Genomic DNA, 22,907 nt, shown 5'->3' on the forward strand with positions numbered 1-22,907 from the left:
GTAAAAGGCAGCATAGCCGGGTTAACCACCGGTGGAGAAGGAGTTGGAGGAGGGATGACTGGAGCTGACGGCCACCAGTCACTCACCGTGCTCGGTCATCCCTGAGGACAGCAAGTGGAGGCGGTCTGTTCAGGAGCCTAGAGCTGCATCACACTATTGCACCACTGCTTTCTGATTAGTAAGAGGGTTGAACACGTCTATCATCTAACATCTATCCTAAATTGAGAGATTTCCAACTGCTTCAGTCCAAGTAATAAGCAATTTGAAGGTCAGGTGGTTCATTTTTCTTAGTTTATTGCCATAGAAAGCAAGTAATTTTTGAGTCCAGTACTGAAGTCAATCACAAACATGCTGAAACTTAACAGTGAAAACTTAACAGAGAAATCCTTTTGGGTCACCTCTTCATCATGGAGCTCTTTACGGATAATTTGAAGGGGTTTTGCAGCTAAAGTTGGAGCCCAGTGTTGGTACTGTGTCAATGTTGACATGGAAACCAGATTACTGTCCAGTCCTGCTCCTTCTCAATCTTTATTTCTCCTTTTCCTCTTAAAATACAGGTACCGGTACATTTGAGCCACAGGCCAGATGTCACTGAAGGCAACTTCCCGAGAGGTGCGCTAAATTCCACAGATGAATGATGAACATCCTGAGCTGCGGGTTTCTTTAGCCTAAGAAAAGAGTTTCCAAAGGTCAAACTGTTGATTTGTATAGCCTTGGATCGTCCTTGAAGGTTTTATGGAGATTACAGTGATCGTCCAATAAAATGTTCCTTGGTAAAAGAGAAAAGCCAAACAGGGTCCTGGGTGCTCAAGAGAATCTTTCACGCATATAACGAGGGTTCATAAAACCATAAGAAGACAATGGGAATACAACCTTCCCACTGTCCAGGTTTGGACTTTTCCCTCACGCTTTAAGACGTTTCTTGGGTTTCTCGGAGCCTTTCACATTTTCTCAATCAGATGGAAGCGATTTATATTTGGACTTTTGTGTTTTCGGTGGTTTGGGGCCTTATCTTAAATCAAAACCTAAGCAAGAAGAGGTCCCAGATGTTCTGATTTGAGAAGTAACAAATTGTCTCATACTGGATTTCTCAGGTTAAGCAATGAAGACTGGGAAACAGTTAAACTGCCAAGAATTCCCGAACTTAGACACGCCACTTCTCGTAGGCAAGAACAAGAGTCCGCTGACTCACAATTCCACCCGTATTTGTTCGTCTGCCTTATCAGATATTAAACCACTCAGCTTGTTTGCCTGCATGAGTGTGTGTTGGTGGTAAATGAAAACACAGTTGCTTATTAGCGTGTAATAGTGGTCATGTGTGGCAGTAGAAATGTGATGGAATGTATGAACAGGACTCGTGAGAGGTCAGATGCATACATTTATAAACACACATTCTGTATATGTAAATGCAGAGTGTGTTTATTAATGTATAAAATGGAGCACTGCTGGGTTTCCACACTTATATTTCTACAGGGGTTGAGGAGACATTTTCACAGGAGTGACAGCGGGTGTCTCAGAGCAGGGGCCACTTATTCACCTTCTCACGAGCATCGGCTTCGCTCTGGATGTATTCCAGCCAGTTCTGGACTCCTGGATCATCGTTTACATGCCCTGTTTTGGAACTTGTCCAAGACCCTTCCCAAGAGGACTTTCAGCATCTGTGAGGACATGTTAGCCCTGTTTAACTCCATCATTATTCAGACTGGACTACAGGGATGTTATTAAAACCTCCTAATGGATAAGAAGTCTCTACTTTTCGATAAATTAGAACCCAAAGACCTTAAAAGGGCCTCCAAACTAAAACAACAAAACCCTTCATGAAGAATAGTGGTCCTTCAGGATTGGCACAGCACAAGACAAATCCCTAAAATGCCCCGAAACCCTCAAATGGAACCTCTTGGTCCTCAAAACTTGTTCTTAACAAAAGCTAAAGATTGGTGATTTCACAACACACAGGAGGCAGAGGCCTGAAACACTTGTCTGATGCCACTGCCCGGTGTGGCCCTCTCAACAAAAGCTATGACATATGGATTTACAAAAGGAAGCATGAGTGCACATCATCTGGATCAATCGCATTTATTTGCTACATTAAGAACGTAAAGGAAAAAAGACTTAAATTACGATATTCCCAGCCAAATAATTTGTCTTACTGTCTTCAGAGGATTTCGTGAGAGACTGTGGGAGGATGGAAAACATGGCAGAATTTTGGTCTTTTCTATTAGTTCTGCGCGGACAGCGGTTGTTATGGATTATGTAATAATGTTTGACATAAAATGAACAAGGCTGAGCAGCAACTTAACTGCAAACACATGTCGCCCTTTGGAATGGACTTTCATATTAATACACATTCAATAAAAATTATTTCATGAGTGAGTCATTAGGATAAACGCTCAGGGAAATGGAAATGCTGCCGGGTTGACATGAACATTCAGGATTCCAAACCCACATGAGGGCAAAAGGTCAGCAAGACAGGGTCCCCAATAGGCAGTAACATGGGAATAAACACACACAGAAATGATTAACTAAAAAGTCAACATTAAACAAGGTTTTTATTTCCTTGTTCTGGTTTAGTAGACCAACAACTTAAGCAGATTTTGCCTCCAGCATCAGATCGACAAAGGTTATTTTTAAAAAAGGTTTAAAATATTTTGGAAAATACTCACGAAGGGGTCAAAATGTCAGGCAGAGAGAATTGTAAAGTATATTTTTCTCTGTAAATCTGTCTTCATTTGTCATATATTGTCTACAGGCTGTTTCGTTCTTTTTGTCCTTTGCTTCAGAACAAATCCAACCAGTGAGCAGCTGCTCCGTCTCCTGGCCCATCAACCACGTGTTCTGTTTCATCCCTGGAATCTGGTTAACATAAATAAAAGGTTTATATCAACAAAAAATCATGTGACTGTTTGTCTGAAATGGGAAGCAATGTCAGTAAGAAGTGTTTTATTTTTTTTATTTCTCTAGGACAAACTCAACAATGCCGCCATTTGTCTCCCTGCTTCATCTGACTGCTGCCACAATCTGCACACATGCACAGCTCCTCGCATTCTGATGAACAACGGCTGAGCTTTATCTCTGCAGCACCTCAAGGACTGCAGGATGAGGGGTTTTGAGAAAGGTCATCTAAAAGCTGCCAAACAACGCTATAACTAAGCCCAAATTTTTAATTTCACGGTACCCAAATAACTGTTCTGAACCCTCCCGTGACATCTTCATTTTAACGTTATCTTGGACTCATGCCCGACACAATTTCTGTCAGACCACAGTTAAAACCAAAATAAATACCATACTGAACATCTCAAATCCGATTTTTGCAGCATTATAGCAGCAACACTGGCACAATCTGCTACTGTATTTGTGACAAATGACTTATCCCTCTGTTGGAGCTTGTTGACTTTCATCCATTCTTTCAAATAAACTGCCAGAAACCCTCAAACACTCACAGATCCATGTCAAACCTCACCAGACACCTGTGAGTAAATGTTCAGACTTCTGACAACATCTTAGTAACCGGAGCAAGTGGCAGGTCACCATCACGACACTTTCACAACAACTAAAACAGTGGACAGATAATAATCTGTCTATGCAAGAGTCAAAGAACATTGTGAAGATCAAGATCATCATGACAATCAAAGGTTTGAAGGTCTGCATGGTCATCCACCTTGGTCTCAGAGCACCACTCAGTGGTCAGAGAGGTTAATTGTACCTTGATTTGAGCCAAAACACATATTTACCCTGCAGATGGAAGACACCGGCCTCTACTTCAGAACTGTGGGGGTGGCCTACAGGTGAGAGCAGAACTTCCCAGATGAAAAACAATCGGTCCAATTGAGGTTTTGACGAATTCTGTCAAGTCTGTCTAAGAGGGATCAGGCCCCCAATCCTGCTGGGTTGCTGACTCCTGGTCGAAAATGACGCCTGAACCTTCAGACATTTTACAAAACCTGGAGAATAAGTTTCCTATTTACTGCCACACCAGGTTATTTAAAGCCAAAGATGAAAAGACAAATTGTTAAGTTGTACTTTATTGCTCCGTCTTTCTCCGTCGTCTAACGATTATTTACATTCAAATGCAAACAGGTTCCCCCACACACACGCCTTGTTATTCCGTCAGTCTTAGTCATTCTCATACTTTCGCCTTTTGTTTAAATTCATTTTATGCTAAATTCACAAAGACACCATCATGTTTCTAAGCAGTGAATCGTCTTAATCATTGTCATAACATCTGATCTTCTAATAAGCTGAAGAAAAACACAGCTTTGATGCTGGAAATAGAGATTCCAGTCTGGATTAGATAGCTACTGGAAAGTAAGAAAAAGTATTGATAACATAACCCTAATGACAGAATGGCCTTAAGGCCGCTTGTTCATTTTTAAAAGAGGGTAACAAATGAGCTTGAGAGGGTGATGGATACAAAATAAACTATTCACAAATGCTTTAGTCAGTCCGAGCATAAAACGATGATGCATGATCACAAAAATGCCATTTAAAAACACCGAAAGGGAACACAGTTATTGTCTGGGGGAGTCATGATCCCATTATGATGGCAGAATTAGATCATCTGGGCTGATGTGATGTGATTTCAGCTTAGGTGGGTTCCCAACTACCAAGTTCTTAAAATTAAATTCCCAACACAGAGAAGAGATGGACCCATCCATCTGTGAGATTTACTGTATATAACAGGTACAAAAAGCTAGAAAGATGGAAAAGATAAACATTAAGTGATTTTAAATACAATAACTGGATGGTAGATCCAGAAACACAGAAAATTACAGCCTCATCCTGCAATTTTTCTTGACCTTCTCGATGTTGAACGTCCTTTTAAGAACACGGATTTTCTGGTGCATCAAAGAGAAAGACGACTACCCGGTGGGTTTTGGTAAGTTTGGTCCATCTTTCTCAGAAACTCTCCACCAGCCTAAGTCCTTCATTTCTTGAAGGCCCGATAAAAACCTCAAGGTCATCCTTGGCTTCCTCTTCCTCACTGTCTGCCTCATAGATGGCGGTCATGGGGGCGGCGTAGAGGCGGCAGCGGGCAGCGAAGCGTCGACTGGCCGAGCAGGGAGGAGTGAGAGGTCGGGGGCGCGTTGTGTGGGAGGAGAAGAAAAAGAAAGGAGAGGAGCAGGAGGAGGAAGTGAGGATCAGGTGAGTAGGTGTCGGATCCCTCTGCCTCAATATCAAGCTCTGGTTGCACAGAGATGTTGGAGACACCGGAAATTTCAGAACCATGTGATCAGTCACGGCGCTGCCATCTGGGCCGGGTTCGAGTCGGGGTTGGTCGAGAGGGCGGCGAAGCCTTTCCACAGCTGAGATTCGCGAAGACAGATCGTACCTGCTGCCCTTCCTCAGCAGAAGAGCCTTGAAGCTCTCGCTGCTGGAAGATCTTGTGAAAGCTGCAGTGGTGAGCGGAGGAGGGGAGGAGGAGGAGGAGGAGGAGGATGAAGATGAGATGTAGTGCTTGTCATCTTCTGAGTAGTTTCTTCCCAACAGTTTTCTCTTTGACCTAAGGGGAAAAAATCCCAGAAAGTCCCCAATTACATTCTTGCGTTGGGCTATCAAGTGTTGTCAAACCACCCAAAGGCCTCCAGCTCATCATTCTAAAGCATGAATTACCACAACACACAACATTTGCCCTGGAATCCTGGGAAACTAAACTACACTTGATCAAAAGTATATGGACAAAAGGCCAACAATGCAGAAAACAAGGGTACAGGGTTAAAGCTGAGAAATATAAAAGGAAAGAAAAGCACAAATTGGTTTTAATGTGATTAATCATTTTCGAGTTTAAATTTAGAATCTGGTGCAACGAGGGTACAAAATCATTCCCACTCCAACAGCCCGTCCTGCTGGGTCATGTGATTGTGGTTCAGGTGGACCTGCGGCTGTGATGTGAAGCTTTCGCCTTTATTCCCACAAACCAGACCTTTCCAGCCAGTCCAGCAACATGCCGGACCTAAACGTACTGCTTGGGAAGCTCATTTCCCTTTTTTACATTTTGAAATGGGACAGAGAACAACAAAGAAGGAGGTTGGGAACCTAAACGTGGGATGTTTCTCAAGGAAGTAGGAAAAGCTGGATCTATTAGAACCGATTGAGGATTGCGTTTTATTACCTGCAGATAAACCCTCTCTATCAGGGTGTTCACGCTCTGCCTTCCCACACTGCACTGCTTCACAAAGGCAGAGGAGGGAAGCAAGAAAAGGAGTGGAAATGTGCTCAGTTGTTTGTTAAATCCGCCACAGATTTGACTACGTCTGTAATCGCCTGTACTTCATTTGCATTAATAACTTTAAACTTTAAATTTCTTGTTAAATTGAATAAAATGTACGTTTGTGATGAGAGAAAGCGACCCAATAATATGTGCAATAAGGACCCGGAGACCGTGTGGCTACCTGTGGATGATTGCAAACAAATCCTGGGTGGTTCGAGGGTGGCTTTGTGCAGGCAGCTGATCCGCAGAAACGCTGCGAAAAACATCATCTGGGGGAAACAAGAATGAGGGAAAACCGGCCGGAAACATGAATCTTGTTATGCCCACTTTTGAATAAAACTGTGGTTTCAAAGATTAACAGCAGAAATCAAAGACGTTATTTAGGATGTTTGACTGAGCTAGCCTGGGTACAAGTGCACTTTGCTGAAATAGCTGCATATTTCAGCGACAAGATAATCTTTTTCTGAAATATATAAAAATTCCCAAAATAAGTCCTTTAGCAAACATTTAGCAATGGGATAAAGCGGTTCAGAAGACAAGGGGAGAAGCTACACCACATGGATTCAGAGTCAGATTTTGAATATTATCTTAAGCATTTTTTGAAGGTCTTTTACAACAACCATTGCAGCTCCCCTCAGCTATTCTATCATGTGATGAGCACTTTAGTTTGAGACAGCTCGTGTTGGCCTATTTCTCCTAAAGGGCAAGACAGATTTTAGATGCAGAGCTAACCCTTAAACTCAATAACAAAGAGTACCTAGATCCCACAAAAAGGCTCATCTTCTTTGAATTTTGTTATTTAGAAAAGCTATAAATGAACATGGCCATGTTTTGATATCCTTTGACAAAACGGACCAAACTAAACCAAACTGAACCAAACCTAATAGTGTCTTCACCATCACACAGAGAGGATAAATGGGCTGGTTATAATAAAAAGAGCGGGTCCACGTGCACTGGTTATTGAGGGACATACAGGAGATTTCAAGATAGCTTCACCAAAGCCAGTCTTATACGTCAAACACAACTAGCGTACTAGGAAGCCACTGGAAGTATTATTATATTGTATTAATTGAAATCCTGAGAAAAAGTAGGTCCTCAGGTGATTTTTACCATCTAGAGGTCCGCTGGCTTCTTCCACCTCCTGGTTCCTGTCTTCAGCTTCTCCTGGTTCCTGGATCTGGAGGTCTGGGAAGGACAACTCGACCTGCAGACTGTCAGAGGACAGCATGCTGCTGAGCGAGTGCAGGCTTTGACCAACCACAGCACAGGGGCTTTCAGAGTCGCTGGTGTCTTCAAAGTAAACTCTGGTAGGAAAGGGGGGCATGTTCTTGCCCCTTTCCCGATTTTTCACTGCTTCTCGGTCATCGTCTGATGAGGAGGAAGATGAAGATGAAGAAGATGAAGATGAAGATGAAGATGAAGATGAAGAGGGAAAGGGCTCCATTGTGGATGACATCATTAACAGTTGCCTCCCTGCCCCCTTCTTTCTCCTCTTCCTTGACTTCACTTTCTTCCTGGTGATGGACGGTGTGGTGAGAATCTTTGTGCCTCCCTCTTCCACTCTCTCATCTTCGTCTTGAGCCTCAGCCAGAGATGACCTCATCATCGTCCACTGAATTGTTTTCTCTTCATTTTTACGGATGACTCTTCGCTGGATATCCCCACATCCAGACCCGCTTCTTCCCAACCTGTACGCTTCCGTCTGTAACGAGGGGGCTTTGTGAGTCCCTAAGGTTCTGCAGTTGGATGAAGTTCTTTGAGAATCTGAGGTACTAAATTTCTTTGATGAAGAATGTTGCGGCTTGTTGAAGTTACTGGACTCCAGAATACCCAGAATGGCTGGGGAATGGACACCCATGGTCTCCACGTTCCCTTCGGTTCCCATCGTACTCATTTCCAGAGGGTCACACACTGCAGACATCCCTCTGGAGACCCCTGCTGTGCTTCTAGAACAGGTCAGTTCGGTTGTTTTCAGTGACATCAGTGAAAACTGTGGCTTTTTGTGCAAAATTGGTGGTTTCTGAGGAGAAGGAGCGGCTGGATCTGCGTCAGCAGCTGTCGCGTTTGTAGGCAAAGCTGTGATGCTCTCGGGTGAATTAGCGGGCTCTGCCTTTCCTTCAGCACCACTGTGGGTCAGATCTGGATGCAACGCTGTGCAGAAAGTGCTGTCAGGAAGCCTTGGTGGGCTGAGATCAGAGGACTGTACTATGACCTCTCCTCTGCTCTTCCATTCACAGGCTCCCTGTCTGTTAACTGACGTTGCTATGCGTCCCAAGATGCAAAGATCGGGCTTCTTTGGCAACATCGGCTTCTCCGCGGTGCAGCGCTTCTGTGGGCTACCAGGCTTACAGACCCTGTTACACTTAAAATCACGATCTGCTGTGAGAGTCCCTTCAGTGACTTTTGGATTCCTAATTTCTGTGATGTTTGTATTATTTGCTTGTCTGTGTCTGCGGGACTCTGGGGGGCTCAAGTAGGAAGAATCTCTGTAGTTTTCTTCTTTTTGAAGCTCTGTTTGCTTGCGATATATTGATATATTTTCTGTGGCTGGTTGCTGCAAAGACAATAGCTGCATAGGTGACTCGATGTGGTTTTTGCCTGGGCTAGAAGACATTCTGACCCATGAAGCAGAAATGGAATCGCTTGCTAATGCAGCATATATATTTGAATTTTCATTCCTTTCACTGTACTGGAATTCTTGTGGACTTTTGCATTGGATCAGATTAGACCCAGAGTGTGACTGGTTGTCTGAGCGAGTAACAACAGCTGGTAGATTGTGATAATTAGTATGACTAGACTCATTGTTGGGTATTTTCTCACTGTCTACTGTTGTTGAAGGATCACAATCTAACATCTGCCCAGACTGTATTGGGTCATAAAGTTCAGCATTATTACTTAAACCGCAAGTTGTGGTGACTTCAGAACTATTTTGTGATTCAGCTGCAACGAAATCAGAAACTGCACCATCTGAATGAGCTTCATTAGCTTGTGGGACACGAGCGGACAGCACTTCTTGGTTCTTAATAGAGCGAAGCTTGATGCTCTGCAATGCCTGTGCAGTGACGAGGGGGGGGGGGTGTGAAGCCGCCTTAGAAGCTCTACTTGTACACTTGCCTGGGTGAAGGAGGCTGGTGGCAGGACAGGTAGGACAACATGACAGTGGCATTGGAGGTGGAGGTAGAGGTGGTGGTGGAGGAGGGAGGGGAAGGGCATCAAGAGAAGATGTGAGGTGATCTGAAGGATGAAGGAGAGAGGATGGAGGAGCAGGTGTGAAAGTGAAGTTTACCGATGATGATAGGGTGGATACAGCAACCTGATGGGCAGCGTGTTTAATGGCATATGAATATGGGGGAGGAGGTGGGCGAGGAGTTGGAGGAAGAGGGGGGGGGAGGAGGAGGAGGGGGTAGCATGTAAGATGGGAGAGGGGGAGGAGGGGGAGGTGGGGGCAGAAAGTCGGGACAAGCGGGAGATTCACAAAGGGGGGAGTAAAATACAGGGGGAACACATTCTGTTTGAGGAGGTGGAAGAGGGGGAGGAGGGAGAAGAGGATGCTTAGCCGAGGAGTCTGAGGAGGTGCACGAGGAGAGGGACGATGTGGAAGAAAATGAGGAGGAAAGAGACAGGTGTGATGACTTCCTTTCTGGCACCGGTGGCTTTGGTCTGTTCTGACCCAGAGACTTCTGCTTGGGCAGCGAAGTAGGGGACGGGGGGAAGAAAGGGGTCTGTGTCGATGGAAATGGGAAAAGAGGACTTGGTGTGAGCGGAGAAGAGGGGGTAATGGGGGAGGACACGGGAGTTCCAGGAGTGGGGGTGTTGGACTGACTGGAGTAGCCACTGGAGGGTGAGGCTAGTCGCTGCAGCCTGGGTTCACCCTGTGGAGGGTGGGTAGTAAATCTGGGGCCCTCCTCCTCTGAGCCTGGGGACCCTGGGGCAAAGACATCCACGACAAAGTCACCAGGACTTGGTGGCAGGTGTTCGGTCTGAAGAACGGTGGTTTCCACCTGTGTGACTCCCCCCAATGACTCAAAAGAGGAAACTGTTCCACAGTTAAACCCGCTCTGGCGTCTTTGGGTGGTGGACCTGGGCACCCAGGGGTCATGGAAGGCTTTAGGAGATGATGCAGATCCCCGCTGGGTGGTGTGCTTGCGACGGGGACTGGAGGAGGAGTGGCAAGGTTTGGTACGACTTGGACAACTTCTTAGAGAGTCAAAGCGCAGCGGTGGTTGGGGGGGACGCTTGGACTTGCGGAGGGAGACGCTGCGGGTGATGCTACGAGAGGATGTGGAAGAAGTGCTCTGCTTCCGTTTCTCACAGTTCAGAAAGGAAGCTGTGGGGATTTCCTCTGAACACACAGAGTTGCTGTCAGTGTGAGGAGGGGGGGAGCGACCAGAACACAACAGGGAATCCAGAGTCCAACCTTCTGCAGAGCTCCTCTGTATGTCCCGTGTCATGGTATTCCACTCATCCCTGATCTGGTCACTATGAACACTGGAGCTTGGGGAGAGGGAGCGGTAGCTCCATGTCTCACTGCAGGAGCCACCAGTATAGGAGCTCTGGGCGTCCTGGAGGGAAGCAGCCTGGTCACCCTGCACCTGGTAGCTGAACTGGGACTCAGAGTCAGCAATGGAGGAAGATGAGAGGTGGTGGAGGGTGCCCAGCATATTCACAAACGCATCCCTTTCATTCCACTGAGATTTCTGGGGAAGACTTGGAGAGCTGGGAAGCGAGGAGGACGATGGGTAGAAGGGCGGAGAAGGAGCAGAGGGGGAAGGAGACCCTGTAATTTGTGTGGTAGAAGGGTTCAGCGACAGAAGGAGCTGGGTATCATTGGGAAACCTCTGCATATCCTGTGACAAGAGGAAAACAAAATAACAAAAATGAAGAATTACTTTTCCATCCAAAAGACACTTTTTCTTGTATCAATTCTAAACTGACCTGAGAACAGGATGATGAGGCGCTGAGTGCTCTGTAGGAGATGCTATTACAGCTGGCCTCAGAGTCTAAGGAAGAGTTAGTCGCCAGGCGAGGGAGGCTACGGACCTGGCCAGTGTTTACAGGGGTGGGAGAGGTGAGGGAAGCCATCAGGCTGGACATCCCCTCGCCTCTGGGAGCTCGGATCCTCCTTGTGGTTAAGAAACCCAGCTCTCTGGCATTTCCCTCTTCCTTCGCTGTTATTTGTCGTTGCTGCACAGGGGGACACGAGCCAGGCCGGCCAACGGTTGAGAACTGGCCTGGAATTACGGTAGAGATTCCTGGAGCGAAAAGTTAAAAGTTAAGGATTTATACAAACTACATGAACTATAGAGGTCAGTGTATTTAGAAAAGGATGAGATCTGTACTGGTCTTCTCGGGAGACTTAGTGGGCATCCCAGTAATCGTCTTGCGCCGGCTCAGGTTACAGTATCGTTGAGATAACGAGTCATTGTTGGAGGCGACTCTTCTAAAACTGGCCTGACGATCAAAACTCTCTCCTGAAACACAAATGGAACAAACACACAAAAAGAGATGTCCCTCTGTTCGTCATTTTGTTTTGACTATATCTCATATGTGAGTTTTGCTTGAGACCTGTTATGTTAATTGGGACGACAGCGATTGCAATGGCCTCTGCCTGCTGCCGCATCCTCTCCTCTGGTGTTGGAAGTCTGGGTGGCTGCTCCACCTCCACGTCCACTCTCGGCTCGTACGGAGGGGCAAAGTCATCCCAATGTGAGGTGTGGTGGATGGGGTTGAGGACCAGCGGGGTCATGGGCCGAGTGTTGTTCAAGAAGAAGGTCTCTTCTTCGTCTGAGAAAGCTGAGGACTGGGCATAGACACACAGGCAAATCATACTCAGCATCAAACTCTTTTATCCTGGATGCGTCCTGGAGAAAGAATTAAGTAGGATAAAAATCTACCCATTTTAAGACACAATTTAAAATGAATTTGTGCCAGCCAAAGGGTTCAGGACAGGTCTTGCGATCTATACTCTCATCACCAATACTGCTGAGTGCTTCACATTGGATCAACTCAACTGTCATTGACTGTACTGGACTGCCTGGAGCCCCACTTTCACTGGAGCGCCACAAATATAGACAGACAGATCTGCAAACTCCCATTGCACGCTTCTTCCAAATGCTAGAATTTTCATATTTGCAGCTGGTCCAGCTCTTAGTTGATGGGCCACATAACAAACCAGTGAGTGTGGTCTGTTCTGCTTATAAGCTTGCTAATCTACTGGAATTCTAACAGAGCAATTACGACAGTGAAAATTTTACAAATAAGAAAAAAGGAGGAAGTTCCAGACTCTAAGATGGGGGTTCAAAACCCGCTACTCTACTCGTCTCGTCTAGACGATCTAGGTTTACCTTTCTCCTCCAAACTTTTAACTTGAAACAATCTGCAAAGCAAGACTGAGAAAGAGAGTCCAGAAATCTGCACCTCTAAATGGAGGGAAAACACAAGAACAAAAGAAGTGAATACTTGTCCACGGAGACGCTCAAACGATGACGCGTTATTTGAGAACCGCCAGTAGCTCAGGTTGACCAGCAGATGGCGGAAAAGTGCGTTTTGTAGTCAGGGAAGAAATAAATGCAGTGTTTTCTTTAGGTACTGAACACATGACGATTTTGATATGCCATTTCTCAAAAACTGAAATAATTGGTAAATCCAAATCATTGAGCAAGTCCCTGAGAGACATTTTATCCTAAAACACATAGAAAGGAGCGTGCCTGTGTCACCCTCCAGAATACAAAATGACATCCCCGCTATCATTGCTGCTGTTCCATGATGACCTATATGGAGCATTTAGCCCACGGTCAATTCAGAAAATGAATATTCATGAGGAAGCGCAGCATCCCTGATGAAATGACGAAAACGTGCTTGTGTGTGTGCATGTGTATGTGTGTGTGTCTGAAAGAGAGAGACCGACCAACCAACCATTTTCCTGCTTTTCTCCCTCCACCGTCTGCGCCCTGATTGGTCTGGCCCAGAGGATGGTGGACTGGGTGGGTGGGGCTCAGAGATGCCAGGTTGGCTGCGGCCATGCTGAGTCAGTCTGTTGCAAGCTACACACACAAACACACACGCAGAGCTTTTACACTCCATACCAAATAACACAGAGGAAACAATTAATTGACAGCGCAGCTACAAAAGTGGGACATTCTAATTAATTTGTATTTTGTGGGGACAGTAACACCAGTCAAGAGACGCAGAAGACCTGGAGTTGAACCAGAATCTTTAAAAAGATGGCAGTGTCACTGTCTGTCTTCCTGTATAAATCTCCATCTATGCATGTGGTGGTGCTCTGTGGTGACCTCTGACCTCGCAGGTCATCTGCGCTGCCAGATCGTCTTTTCCCAGGGATGAAGAAGATGCTGTGTTTGGGCTTCTGGGTCGAGTAGTGAACAGACCACTTAGTGTCTCCATCCCCAGCTGCAGAGACAAAGACAAACGGAGGATTCTGGAGTTAATCTCATTCCCACAGAAACGGCGACGATGACTGTCGCAGCATCAGCGCTTCTGAAGGTGACCTCAGAGACACGTGGTGCCTGTGGGCTTTGATTGAGAAGGAGTAGCAGATGGACTAGCTGCTGGACAGATGTGTGAATGGATGCAGAGTTCACATCTTAGCTGTCAGCAGTTTAGAAGCACTGCGGAAACGAGCCATTACACTGAGATTTTCACACTTTCAAAGACAGAAACACCAGCCGACAGGTTTAAATCAACAAGATTCTGGGAGATTCCACAATTAACGAGAACTGGATGAAAGTAAAATAAATAATCAAAACTAAAATGTGAACAAAGCATTTTGTTCAAGGTTGACAAAATTTAATTTAATGTAGGATTAGAACTTTCCAAGTGAGACTTCAAAACACTTTCTGGAAGAGCCAATCAGGAAGCAGGATTTTATGTTGCCATGGTAAATTTAATTAATCCTCAGCATATTCTATGACAAGACCGAGGGTGTCTGGGAGTCAGTGGCCTGATACTCAAAATCCCAAAGCACACTCAGGAAGTGTCTTCAGGAAATACAGAGGTCCTGAAAGGTCCTTAAAAATGCATCACATATTCTGAGAGAGATGTGACCATATTCCAGGCTACTTCAAAGAGATCTACCGAACCTCCCTGTCGTCTTTCACAAGGGTCATTGAAAAAGAAAATCCTCAAGAACTATTGACAGGGTTAACAATTCCCATTAATCAAGTTCAAGAAGTGTCCTGAGTCCTGAAAAAAGGTGTGGAGACTCCACAGCTGGCTTTGTAATTCCTGAACAAAGGACCCATCGTGACGGATATTCCAGGACTAATTTTGTCATTCATAAACTTGAAATATAGAAAAAGGTCATCCAGCTCTGTCAGAGGTCCTTGAAAGGCTTCTCAACCATTTTGAAGGCAAAAGAAAAGAGTCCTGAAGCTACACTGGAGGTTTTAGATGCAGAATTTGTGCACTTTAAAGATGTTTTGTGTCAGTCAGCTGTCATATTGTTGCTAAGGTTACTGGCAGTTTAGTTTATGCCCCTTGTCTTTACTTTAAACTGGGAGCCAATCAGAGACCAACGATCCAATTTATAAAACTACACATATTCACCTAAAATCACAACACTCACACATCCAGTAAATACAGAAAACTGCAGATGTACAACATGCTGCTAATACACACACACACACACACACACACATGTGCTCATGCACATGCATGCACACACAAACACACACTCACCTCTGGTTTTGTTGATATATCGAAGGACTGATTTGATTGCTGTGGCGATCAGAACCATAACGACACAATAGACCGGTACTGTACACACGCGGACACGGACACACACACACACACACTCTTCATGCCGAAGCTGCAGCAGACTGCGCAGCAGCAACGCAGCTCCGCTCTGCTCCCACCTCCCTCTCTTTTTAACTCGCCCCTCTCTCACGCATTTTCATATCATTTACACGACACACACACACGCAAACACCCACACACACAGCACGCATACAGGGTGCCAACACCAGGAAGCTAGTGCACGTGTGTGCCCTTCAGGTGAGCCCTGAGGTGATGAAGGTTAACGACAAATACTGCAGTAATAAAGTATGTGTGCGCGTGTGTGCGTGTGTGTGTGTGTATGCGTGTGCGTGTGTGTGTGCATGCGTGTGCATCAGAGGTCTTCAGATCTCAGACTGTTGATCTTTTATTCCCTCTGTTCTACTGCTCTGTGGGGTTTCTGTCTTATTTAGTCTCTACCCTTGTGGGGACCGCGGTGACATTTGGACATCGCCGCCTCTTCGTCAACTGTCAGAGACATATAAGAAGAATCCTGGCGGATGTTTTGGATGGGCTGATTTGCTGCCACAAAAGTGTGCAGATGTGTGCAGCTGTGCTGAGTCTTAAAAGAGAGCCCTGGAGGGCTTCCACAGGTCTTTGAAATCTGTGCTGATACACACTCTGAACCAGAACTTGCTTCTTATTTCTGGAGAAAGCCTACAGCAGGTGCCCCACCCCACCGGTGTTACCTGTGAGGGAAAAATGCCGCTCCTGACTCCACCCACGTTTAAAAAGGCTTGAAAATGTACAGTTGTAGGTGGAGGGGCGTGTGAGGTGGGTGGGGCACTGATAGGGGCTACATACTGAAGTCAAAATTTTGGAAACCGGACAGAATTTTAATTTGTGGCTGTGCTTTTCCCTCTTTGTGGATAAAAATGAAAATAAGGCCTGGATTGTCATGAAATTCAGAGAGTACCTTTGTGGTTAAATAGGCACTGACGTAGTAGTGACATGGAAGACAACAGTACGGGTACAGTCACCAGAGGGGCTAAGAATAATATGAGTGTGATGTACTGTTCATCAGTCATCACAAACTGGGACAGGTCCAGTCTGTAAGTGTGCCAACTATCTGGGCCAGTGGAGCAGCTAATTACTTCTGTCTTCATGCATGTCTGTCTGTCCTCCTCGCTGTCTGTCATTACCTCTGTACCACTATAATTAGTTTCATTAATTAGATACTAAATGGGAGCTTTGAGATGGTGTCAGATTGGAATAAATGGAACACTAAACTCAGAGGGCTCTTTGTGTGAGTGTGAGTGTGAGTGTGTGTGTGTGTGTGTGTGTGTGTGTGTGTGTGTGCGTGCGTGCGTGCGTGTGTGTGTGTGCGTGCCCCAAACCTGAAATGTAAAATTACAAATAGTTTTGGTCACAGGTAAACACTAGCTGATGCTAACAGGTAGCAGCTGTTTGTCTGTTGCTCCCGGAATTAGCCATTAGCTGGCGTATGGAAGCAAAGCTAATCCCTGCTCACAAGAACAGACACTTACGGATTACACACACGGGGGAATTAATTACGGCAGAGAGAGCTGCTCTGTTTCCTCTGTGAGGGTGCGTGTGCTTTAACTCTGGGAATCTGAGTGGAACTGAGATGCATTATTGATCAAACATCAATGCCATGAATGTTAGTATGCTCAGTGTGATCTGCAGCTGGTGCGTCAGGGTTCAAGTCCGACTCAGAATATTTGCTTTTGTGGAAGCAGTCATGTAAATGTGTGTTAGTCTAATGTAACCCAATATGCATTACATGTAAAGGAGACTTTGAGTGGGTATATTTTATCCATGCAGTATCTTCTTTCAAAATTCAACACACAACTGGTCCATGAATTTTCTCAGAAAATGGACGATTTGGGTACCATCAAGACCGAAAATAAAACAAAGCAGGTTTATTTAGGTCCCCAATCTCCCAAGTAAGAGGATGTATGCTCAGACAAATCAATAAAAAAGTGGTTATACCTTTCCTTAAAAGGGGTGTGGTTGGTTTGGCCTCAAATCCAGACTTTCTGCCCCAACGTGGACGAACGCGAAAGAATCTGCTCCTGCGCACCCTGCTGGGCTGATATAAGTACTGTGGTGGTACTTCCTGCCCTCTGGCGGTTGCCTGGCCAATGATCGGAGAGGGTTCCGGAACAGTGTAGCCAGGACTGGCCTCTGGGGTTGGGGTTTGGCTCCTCTGGGGTATGACTAGGCAGGTGGAACGTGGCAGCTGGAGGTTTGTGGAATGCTGGTTAGGTTTCCCATAAACGTCTACAGCAGAGAAAAGTTTCCCATGAGTCTCTGGGGTCAGAGAAGGATGGACATGGGCTCGAGGAGAGAAGTGTTGATGCCGATACCAAGGGCTGTTGCCTGAGTTCTGAAAGTGGGGTGTGGGGGCTTTTTTGTCACCCATGGGTGACTCCAGCCTGACCACGTTGCCTCCATTCACTGCCACGATGGCATCGTAGTGCTGGTGGATTCTGGCGCTGAGAAGGCGCCGGCGAAGGCTGCCCTCTGTCTTCGGGTGCAGCGCAGCCAGCTTACGTGGCAGAAGCTCGTCCTGCTCTTCGTCGGGACTGCTGTTCCAACAACGCGTCGCCATTCCGTGCCCGGCCCCGTCACCGCCCAGGCATTCCACATATGAAATCATCTTATCCCGTCTGCTGATTGGCTGAATCCAGGTCACCAAACTTTACCCTCAGAAACACTCTGCCAGTTTGTCCGCACCAAATCCATGGTTTCAAGATTTAGTTGCTTCCAGATTTTTGACTCAAACAGAAAAAATATCAAAGTCCAGAGCTTAAAAAAGTGTCAGTAAAGTTTTAAATTTTACGTGACGTTTTGCCCCACAAACTTGTCAGAAAAATACCTTCAAAAGGAGCCAAACACCCAGTTTCAGATTTGGCATGGAATTCACAGAACTTAAGCAAACGTCTCCCCTCAGACCTGCGACCAAAACACCAAACAAGTCCACAAGAGTCCAGAACAGCCTACAGTTATGGTGGTTGTGAAGCGTCGCTGCTCTCCTCTCTCCACCTCTAATCTGCTAACAGGGATTATCCAGGTCTGCAGATGGCCACTGAGGGACAGGTATTTACCTCAACGCACCACATGTTGCCTGATACTGTATTATTGAGTCAAACAGGGTAAATTCGATGTTGGGATCACAGAGTCAGACGGCACAAGGTCACCGAGAAACCTTTCTTCTCCAAACACCTCATCTCCCTACGTGGCTGACTGGCTCCATCATTACCTCCAGAAAACATTGTTTTTATTCCCGCGTACATCCTCTATATGTGCCCCACACCAGGGGCGGGTTTGAGAGGCAGGGACAAGTCAGGACAGGGGCACACACACACACACACACACGCACACACACACACACACACACACACACACACACACACACACACACACACACACACCAAAATGCAGAAAGCTTCAATGAGATACTTTACAGGACAGGTCATTATGTGGGCTAGATTGCGACAGCTACAGCAGCATAGCAGGGAATGGTGGAAATAGAGGTGCAGTTAGCTGATAAACTGGAAAAGGAGTGGAGACATAAAGAAAGCTCGACAACTTACTAAGGATTTATTCATCAAAATAAAGCTGCGACTCACTGATTGAGCCCGAGGGGCTGTATAGTTAATTCTTATCTCACCGGAAAAGCCCCAGTGGGTTTTTTGTTGTGCTCTACTAACTAGAAAGTGACCCTTGACGGTACTTTATCTTAATTTGGCCTCCAGAGGGGGACTGTCGAGGCTACTTCATTGCACAACTGAAGTGCTCCTTCCTATTTGCTTCAGTGGTTTAGGTTAGCCATTAGCTTTTGGTGCAGCCAGTAGGGAAAATTTTGATTATCAGAAGAAAAGGAAGTAAACATTTATGTTGATTCTTGAAAAAAGAAAAGCATGCCTGTATCCGCAGGCACGCTTTTCTTTGTGACAGAAGTGAAGAATTTATAGGTTTTACTCAGATAAATGCGTGAAAATCATGCCGACGCAGCTGTGTGTTCAGATGCTCCGTCAACATCAGGTCAGCATGTGTTGGAGGGAGGAACAGCTGTGTTTTGGAAGCTGAATGGGATGTTTCAACCTGCCTCAACAAGCCAGCGTGTGTGTCAATGTGATCACTGACAGACACACACACACACACGCACACACACACACACACACACACACACACACACACACACACACACACACACACACACACGTCTGACTCATAAACACCTCCTGAACCAAACTTCCAATTGGCCAGATGCACAAATGAACCTGTTCACATGTGTGGATTCATCTTAACTGTTTTTCCTTGTTTAATTTCTCTCTGGCTGTATTTGTGCTCAAACGACTTTCACACATTCCCACGGCCCCGAACCCCAACCCAAACCTTAACGCGGTTCTTACCCTAACTTTAAAACCACATCTTAACCCTCAAACAGCCCCAACCAAAATGTCCTTTCTTCCCAAAATTATAAGCTGGCACCAACATACACATGCACGCATGCATGCAAGCACACACACACACACACACACACACACACACGCACACACACACACACACACACACACACACACTCTCTTGCTTTTTGACAGAATCTTGGGCTCTCTCACCTTCTATGCAGAACATGTCGTCCTCACTCGCTCGGGGTCGTTCCGTGTGTTTGAATCTGAGCAACAAACACAAGTTCAGGCACACAGCACGCTTCTCTCTCTTTCTCCCTCCCTCTCTATTTCTCCTTACCGTACTGCCTCATTCTACCCCAACAAAAGCACCCTCCCTTCTTTGAATCCAGTCCCATCATCACCAACACTGAGGCAATGAAAAGGAAATACACTCTCCGTGAATTGGTGGGTTATATACCTATATCATACTACTGCCACTGCATAATATCTCAGTAACTAATTCTCACCTATTTATGCATCCCTTTCCACTCCAATATCTGTATTTATTCATGGAAATTTGAAAGTATAAATAAGTATTTGAAAGAGGTCCTTCAGGAGATGTAATGCTCAGGAGTAGAGATGGACAAGTAATCAGATCAAACACAAAATGAAAGTATCTCTGATGTGTGATGATGTGACAATACCCAGTCCTCTCTCCTCCCATCACACCAGGCATTTTCCAGACCAAAACAACTACGATAAGCTGCGACACAGTCAAGCTTATTTTTGCAGAGCTATTAAAAAATGCTCCATAAACAGGCAGTTTTAATTGTTGTCAACTGTGATTGGAAATCAAACGAACTTTCATTTGTTAAAAAAAAGATAAATATAAAAATGCTCAAATAAAAATATGGTTTTGGATTTTAAATGTTGGATGATCAAAAAAAAAGCGTATTGTCAAATTTAGATCGGTGATTGCACCCATAAACGAGTTTAGCTGAAGAAAAACCTTTAACCAGAATTTTTAAGATCATAACATCTCGCGATACCTCGTGAAGTGACGAGCGGAAAGAACGACGCTGATTGGCTGGTCCGGACGTAAACACGGAAGTGAGCGTCCGCGCCTGGGCGGGTGGTGAGTCTGCTCCAAAGGATAAAATAGATTTTTTTTTAAAATATGGCAAAATGGTTATTCTAATTTCGTTTATCTGAAAGTTCAAACTCATTACCTATTCTATACAGACATGATGTAATACGTCTGTTGCTTGATAGTTTAGAAATTAATTGTAATAATGTTCGACGGATAATTATTATGTTATCCGCTATTACACTGTAATGAAGCACAAATAACGTGTCTATAACGTGTAGTAATGTTATATTCAATCAAGTTTTCAAATGAGTTTTATCGAAAAATAATCAAGAAAGACATTTAATATTTGCTGTTATGCGCCTGTATAATGATGTGTGACGGCTGCTTTGTACGAGTAAAATGCAAACTTTGCCTTACAAGAAAATGTTCAACTAATATTTTTGACGAATGAGGGTTATATTTAGGAAGAAAAACCTTGCTGATATACTCCAATTGGTTTTGTTGTTGATCAACATGGCTTGACAGTCAGAAAGATATATTTATTCACATTGAGATCCTAAATCAGAGAATTTATCTCATTCACTACAAGGACCATTAAGTTACAGAAATGTATGAAATGACCTTATAGTGATTTATACTGAGTTGTCTCATACTTTCATGGTTGTAAATGTTAAACTTTGTTTGCATTTCTCCCTGCCAGTTACAGTCATGTCTGTTGTCATGCAAGCCCGTGGTGACCTGGGTGGCGTTGCAGCTCACCTTCAGTGTCCCCACTGTGGCTTCTACTCCAAGAGCCACGCCCACCAGCTCTCCCACATCGCCGCCTCTCACCCGACACACCTGGAAGGCGCAGCCTTTGGTCGCCTTGGTAACATCTTGATGTATCAGAGCACAGCACAGTTGTTCCACTGCTTTGACTGTTTCTTTACTAGCAAAGATTTCACCAAAGTCTACAAACATGTGATCACCAAACACTGCATGGATGAGAGGGAGGCCGCAACAGAAGAAACCAGTGAGAAGGGGCCTTTGATGACAGCAGAGCAAAGGAAGGAGGAAGAGAAAGAGGAAGGGGAAGGCGGCATCAAAAGAAAGCAGAGCAGCAAAGTTGAAGAAGATGTTGCGAAGATGAGCTGCTTGGAGGAGCAGAGAGGAGAAGAAGGTGATAAACCTACAACGTGCAGTGAGGGAAAGGACGAAGTGGAAGAAGCAGGTCATCGTGACAATGGCGATGCCTCCCAGATGGCAGATAAAACAGACGGTGAAAGAGATGAAAGTGTGCTGATATTCGATGGTGTCAGTTTCTGCTGCATGATGTGCAGCTGGAAAAGCAAACTAAAAGGTGTGGCCATCAACCATGTGGTGCGGCGACACGACATCCCACGAGCGTACGCCATCCAGGCCATAAAGCGTGATGCTGCTGCAGAGGAGGACGAGGAGGCCGGCCTGAGCAGCGAGCTACTGAGGGTGGAAATGGAGGCAACGGCTAAGGTCATTCGCTTCGTGTCCAGCCGCTTTGTCTGCCAGATCTGTGGCTGGAAGACCAAACTCAAAGGTAAAAGTCTGTCATTTTTGAGAGATTTCAACAACTCATATCAAATCATGTTCGGGAAAAATATGGCGTCAACACGGTGGTCAACTCATCACATACACGGCTGCGTTTGGGTGAACGGGTCCCTCTGTGTGTCCTTGCAGGTCTTGCCATCACACATGTGGAGCGCAGCCACAATGTGGAGCGTCCATACAACTGTAAAGACTGCCACCTCACCTTCTTCCTGCCCAGCCGGCTGCAGCAGCACATGACCTCGGCCCACCGGCCGGGACGCTACATCTGCCCCTTCTGCTGCTTCAGGTCCCACTTCCTGGGCGGCTTCAAGAGACACTGCAGCCGCTGCAATGCTTGGGAAGGTCGGGGGGAAGGGGATGAGGGCAAGCTGGGAGAAAGAAGAGGAGGAGAGGAGGATGACCATGAGTGTGACAAGAAGGGAGAAAGGAAAGGAGGGAGGACAAGAAGGAAAACAGCAAAGATGATCAATGAGGAAAAAGATAAGGATGATGACTGAAATTTGAGGGAAAATGTTCCTGTTTATCTATATGTGATTTCTGATGAAGACCAGTGTTTTCCTCACTCTTTGAACCTTTGTGCTGTAGGTTATTAATGCTTTTTAGAGTATAACACTTTTACTGTCAAAGTCAAGATGTAAAACCAGGGCGAACATCAAATTGGGGTGACAACTTTGGAACAGAAGTAATAATTCTGAAAGAAGTCAGAGAGCTTTCTAATGCCACAGCATTCCTACTGACTTTTTCTGAGATTCTTCATCCTCATTTTAACAAGTGACTGTGTTGACGTTGCCTCTTGGTGCCCGTCGGCAAACAATACATTCTTCTTGAACGTACTGGTGTGGATGGGATTTTTTTTGGGTTGGAGGACAGAAAAGCTACCTGGATACATGTG

At 45.4% G+C, this 22,907-nt stretch overlaps 2 protein-coding genes across 2 annotated transcripts; one reads left to right on the forward strand and one right to left on the reverse strand.

Moving 5' to 3' along the window:
* Positions 1–4,113: 4,113 nt before the first annotated feature.
* On the reverse strand, positions 4,114–20,488 carry nhsl1a (NHS-like 1a). The gene is made up of 10 exons (XM_029839577.1): positions 20,412–20,488; positions 19,591–19,646; positions 13,508–13,618; positions 13,124–13,251; positions 11,774–12,008; positions 11,548–11,679; positions 11,144–11,460; positions 7,319–11,055; positions 6,390–6,477; positions 4,114–5,500 (listed from the first exon to the last, which is right to left on the reverse strand). The coding sequence occupies exons 2-8, from the start codon at positions 19,604–19,606 to the stop codon at positions 9,538–9,540; spliced, it is 2,457 nt and encodes an 818-aa protein (XP_029695437.1). The 5' UTR covers positions 19,607–19,646; positions 20,412–20,488; the 3' UTR covers positions 4,114–5,500; positions 6,390–6,477; positions 7,319–9,537.
* On the forward strand, positions 20,374–22,848 carry LOC105416784 (chromosome alignment-maintaining phosphoprotein 1). The gene is made up of 3 exons (XM_011606322.2): positions 20,374–20,497; positions 21,153–22,004; positions 22,145–22,848. The coding sequence occupies exons 2-3, from the start codon at positions 21,161–21,163 to the stop codon at positions 22,510–22,512; spliced, it is 1,212 nt and encodes a 403-aa protein (XP_011604624.1). The 5' UTR covers positions 20,374–20,497; positions 21,153–21,160; the 3' UTR covers positions 22,513–22,848.
* The last annotated feature ends 59 nt before the right edge of the window (positions 22,849–22,907 follow it).

Source organism: Takifugu rubripes, chromosome 8 (assembly GCF_901000725.2).
Source record: "Takifugu rubripes chromosome 8, fTakRub1.2, whole genome shotgun sequence".
Classification (NCBI taxonomy): domain Eukaryota; kingdom Metazoa; phylum Chordata; class Actinopteri; order Tetraodontiformes; family Tetraodontidae; genus Takifugu; species Takifugu rubripes.

Bases quoted from the DNA above. Each gene is read 5' to 3' on its own strand.
- nhsl1a (XM_029839577.1), bottom strand. The intron at 12,009-13,123 runs GTTGGTTGGTCG...GTCTATGCCCAG, and splicing joins GGGAGAAAAGCAGGAAAATG to TCCTCAGCTTTCTCAGACGA. The intron at 11,680-11,773 runs GTCTCAAGCAAA...TTTGTGTTTCAG, and splicing joins CGTCCCAATTAACATAACAG to GAGAGAGTTTTGATCGTCAG.
- LOC105416784 (XM_011606322.2), top strand. From the start codon at position 21,161: ATGTCTGTTGTCATGCAAGCCCGTGGTGACCTGGGTGGCGTTGCAGCT. The intron at 22,005-22,144 runs GTAAAAGTCTGT...GTGTCCTTGCAG, and splicing joins CTGGAAGACCAAACTCAAAG to GTCTTGCCATCACACATGTG.